This window comes from Kryptolebias marmoratus, linkage group LG7, assembly GCF_001649575.2.
Source record: "Kryptolebias marmoratus isolate JLee-2015 linkage group LG7, ASM164957v2, whole genome shotgun sequence".
NCBI lineage: Eukaryota > Metazoa > Chordata > Actinopteri > Cyprinodontiformes > Rivulidae > Kryptolebias > Kryptolebias marmoratus.
Window position 1 is genome coordinate 19,532 of NC_051436.1, and position 4,883 is coordinate 24,414.

At 49.7% G+C, this 4,883-nt stretch overlaps 1 protein-coding gene across 2 annotated transcripts in view; it reads right to left on the minus strand.

The window, feature by feature from the left end:
- ephb4b (eph receptor B4b) overlaps positions 1 to 4,572 on the minus strand; it is an 18,298-nt gene extending 13,726 nt beyond the window's left edge. Inside the window, exon 1 of one of the 2 annotated variants that reach the window (XM_037976632.1) lies at positions 3,810 to 4,572. In XM_037976632.1, coding sequence (XP_037832560.1) covers positions 3,810 to 3,888 — 79 coding nt within the window. In that variant the 5' untranslated portion in view covers positions 3,889 to 4,572. The remainder of the gene's footprint in view (positions 1 to 3,809) is intronic. The other variant, XM_025002558.2, reaches the window with a different exon arrangement.
- Positions 4,573 to 4,883: the final 311 nt, after the last annotated feature.

Below are 4,883 nucleotides of genomic sequence, written 5' to 3' on the forward strand. Positions count from 1 at the left end.
GTCTGTGTCTGTGTGTCTGTGAGGTGTGTGTGTCTGTGTCTGTGTGTCTGTGAGGTGTGTGTGTCTGTGTCTGTGTGTCTGTGAGGTGTGTGTGTCTGTGTCTGTGTGTCTGTGAGGTGTGTGTGTCTCCTGCTGGGACTTGCTCTCATATAAACTCTGAGTGTTTCGTCTCATTCCTTCAGCCTGAAATCATCCCTCATTCTGCTGTTCAGACGGTTCTGGGATCAAACAGAACCGTCTGGTACCAGACCGGAGGTATCAGAACCATCGGAGCTGCAGAGGTTTGGACCTTCAGCTGAGGTCTGCAGAACCGGAACTGTTCAGACTGTAAATGAGTCCAAATGGCTGAAATGAAAGACTGCTGATAAAACTGCAAAACCATCCAAACCTGTTTGTTTCAATGTTAGAGACGAGGGCTGGAGCGATACACTAACCTCACGATACAAGATGTTCTGCTCACGATACGATACGAGATGTTCTGCTGACGATACGATATGAGATGTTCTGCTGACGATACGATACGAGATGTTCTGCTCACGATACGATACCAGATATTCTGCTCGCGATACGATATATATCACAATATATCTCCAACTACACAGTACCTGGCTCTGATTGGACATAGACTTAGAGTCCACATCTGGACAAAATGCATCAAAGACGTGGTGAGAACATTAGTTTCCTTTAATTGAAACAGTGCAAACTGTAGCTGACGAGCCTTTGTAAAGTAAATAAAGTGCAGCAAGTTCCTGTTCTGAACGGTTTGATTGACAGCTTTTTTTTTTTACATTGACACGTAACGTTCCTCATTAATAAAGTGATCTGTGATCGTCACACAGGCTTCTGTTGTTCTCCAGGTCCGCCCGTCTCACGTCAGGACAGTCCTCTCCCTGCATACAGCCTGGGAGCGCACTGTGGTGAGGCGTTCAGGGGTCGGGATCTGACAGCGGGGCTCCATCCCGTTCACCGTGTGCCTGAAGTCTGCGTTTTCAACCACAGAGTTGGGTCTCAAATCCTGACAAGTAAAGTAGGCAACCGTCTCGGTAATCTTTGGTGGCCTTGGTGAAGAAGATGGTAACTTACAGAAACACCCGCCATCGCTGTCTACCATGGTCTGTTTGGGGTCACAGCGTTACCTTGTCGGGTGGGGACGTGTCAGGTGGGCTCAGAGGTTGGTGGTATTTCCTGAGTATTTAACTTCTGTGCGACCGCCAGAGTTTTATCCAGAAAGTCGTTTTCCTTCTTCTTCCTGAAGCCAAAGTGCTCCCACAGACCTGCTTTTAAGCAAGAAGGTCCTGGAGTGATGTTCGCTGCCATTACACTGAATCTCCTCACTCACACTTCTTCTTCTCTACAGCGACACCAGTGGCTGGATGACCCAATCCCCCTCCCTACAAACCGAACGGGCGGTCAGAGAGCAGAGTGACAGCTGGAACAGGAGGGATTTCAGGAGGATTTAATGTATTGATACTCACAGATGAAAAATCGATACTTTCTGAGGAAAATAAATATTGATAGAATTGATAAAACTACACAACCCTATTATGCCCCTTTTCCACCGGCTCTACTTGAGCAGCTCCACTCCGCTCAGCTCGGCTCTATAAACAATGCGTCACGTTTCCACCCACCAGTCTGCTCTGTAGCAGAGGAACGCCTCCTTGTGTTGGTGGGAGCGGGGAGGCGGGGTCCAAAGCCACACCGCGCGCTACCGCATTTGTGTAAACAACAGAAGAGCTATGGACAACGTTGGCCCTGTGTTGTTGCTGTTTTTTGATTTTCCTAAGACTTCAGGAAGAGAGGCGCAGTGGAAGAAATGCTCTGGATGCAGCGATTGTTGCGCGGAGTAGGACAGCTGTTATCCGCCGGAGGTTTCAGGCTTTACAGGCCTTCAGCTGGGGGACAGATGGCATAAACGCTGCAGGGTAAGCTAATGCTGTTGTTTATAGTTCTATTACTTCGCTACCGTTCCAAAATTGTGTTTTCTTCGCTCTTCTTACGCTTCAATCTGACCACACCCCCGACCAATGAGTGAACAGGAGCTAGCTTGTGTCACCCACGAAAGCAGGGCCGGCCCGGTTGGACCCTGCTTCGAAACAGGGCCAAAAACAACCGGGGCTGACCTCGAAGAAGGACTGTGGAAACGAGCCGAGTAGAGTGGAGCCGGGACCTTTAGAGCCGGTGGAAAAGGGGCATAAGAGACAGGAGGACAGCATCACTTTATTAATAAAATAAATGTGCAGAGACAACTGAGAGACAAGAGAGAGACAACAGAGACACAACAGAGAGACAACTGAGAGACAACAGAGACACAACTAAGAGACACAACAGAGACTCCTAACAAACAGGACCATGATGAGATGATAACTATAACGAGCAGGATGGAGACTCCTGACTACAATGTTCCTGACGTGTAGATCACACACACACACACACACACACACAGGAACACACAGTGATAAAGACACACAGCGGCACACGGTCTATTGTTTGTGTAGGTGGTAGTTTTCTGGTTTGGCAGGAAACTAAATATCCTGCTAACAGTACAACACACACACACACACACCTCTCTCTCTCTCACACACACACACCTCACACACACACACACACACCCCTCGCACACACACAGTCCATCTTCAGTAACCCAACAGAACCATGTTTAGATGAAGCTGCAGACGAGCTCCAACCTCAGACCTGATCGATAACTGATGATCACTGATCAATAACTGCAGCTGGTTCTGAACCCAACGGGTCACACCAGAACCTTCAAGCTGTTTTCAGCACAGACTGTGAGCTGCACCTAAAGAACAGGACTGGATCTGAACCAGGACGCGTTCAGGGGAAATCTGACATCTGACAACTGCTTTAGAAGTTCCATGAAGGCTGTAAAAGGAGCAGAGGACAAAGGTCAGAGGTCACAAGGACCAGAGGACACAAAGGTCAGGATTTCAACTGTCCAGGAGGACAGGGAGTGAGGTGAGGAGGTGAAGAAGAGTCCAGGCAGGATGGAGTGGATGGAGAAAAGCTTCAGGAGGGATCTGTGACAAAAGGCTGGCAGCAAAGGTCAAAGGTCAAAGGAAAGGTTTACAGACAGTGGTGAGAGCAGCCATGTTGTCTGGTTTGGAGACAGAACAGGAAGTGTCAGAGCTGAAGATGTTGAGGTTCTCCTTGGGAGGGACGAGGATAGACAAGATTAGGACTGAGGTCATCAGAAGTCCAGCACAGGTTGAAGGACTGGGAGACAAAGACTGAGACGGTTTGAACATGTCCAGAGGAGGGACAAAAGGATGTTAGAGACAAAGAGGACAGATATGCAGTTAGAGAGGACATAGAGGACATGGAGGACAGAGGACACAGAAGACAAGGACTCACTGTGGAGACCCCTGAAAAGAGGACAGCTGAAAGAAGAAAGGGTCCGTCTCACAGCAGCTTTAATTTTATACAGAACTAACCAAAGAACTAACTAACCAACCAGAGAACTAACCAACCAACCAGAGAACTAACCAACCAACCAGAGAACTAACCAGAGAACTAACCAACCAACCAGAGAACTAACTAACCAACCAGATAACTAACCAACCAACCAGAGAACTAACCAACCAACCAACCAGAGAACTAACCAGATAACTAACCAACCAGAGAACTAACCAGGTTACCTGGCAACAGATCAGTGACAGGATGAATCTGATTGGTCATATTTTCCTCCCGCTGAATCATAAACACTGAAACTGATCAATAATCAATAACTGATCTTTACAGGATTAAACTACAGAATGACGTCATCAGGCAGGGACTGATTGATGAGGACTCACCTTCCTCAGCCCAGCAGCTCATCATCATCATCAGAACCAGCAGCGGCCCGCAGCTCCGGGCTCGGTTCGGGGCCTCCATCACTCCCTGCGGGGAGCTCCGAGTCCGGCCCGGTTCGGCCCACCCTGGGCTGATCACACCTATCGATTGGTGACGTCAGCTGGGCTCGCGCTGGGCCGACCGCGCGCGCCTCATTGGACCTCAAATAGCGGGTCGAGGTCCGGTTGTGGTTCGGTTATAAATCCGGGTAGGATTCCGTTACAGATCCGTCTGTGGTTCCGGGCCAGATTCGGGTAAAGATCCAGGCTCGGTTCGGGTCAGACCGGGCGGGTTTCACTCGGAGCAGAAACTTTCCAAGATGGAGGCTGGACCTGAAGCCCACAGAGACCGGAGTCCAACCGAACCGGAGTCCCGGATTCCTGGAGTCCCACTCCTGGCCCGGGTCTCCCCTCTCCTCCCCGGGTCTCCCCTCTCCTCCCCGGGTCCTCCTCCTCCTCCCCGGGTCCTCCTCCTTTGTCTCCTCTCTCCCCCAGGAGAACAGCAGCGGGGCGCGGCTGCCTCTGAGGCCGACACCGAAGCTCGGAGTTCGGCCAGGCGAGCGGAGTCGGGTCGGTGGGTCAGCTGGAGGTTCTGGAGGTTCGAGGATGAGGAGGGAGCCTCTGACAGAAGCTGACCCGGAGGTGAAGCTCCTTCACGGGCTGTGTGAAGCTCCTGATCCTCCCGGACCTCCCAGCGTCCCGAAGTTTCCTCCCAGAGTTTTTCTGCTCAAACATCCAGTTTGGACAAAAGCAGAAACTTTTAGGTTCCGCCTTGAGGAAAACCACGCCCACTATCCATCCATTCCAAGCGTTTTATTGGCTGGGAGGGCTTTCGATCTCCAGGAGGCGGAGCTTAGCGATGACTGACAGAAAGTGAAGGAATGTGCAGAAACTCGGTCTGCGCATGTCCGTTTCTGACAGCATAAACAATATTATATTATATTATATTATATTATATTATATTATATTATATTATATTATATTATATTATATTAAACTATACTGACTTGGATCCTTGGATCCAGAGCAGATAAAAAG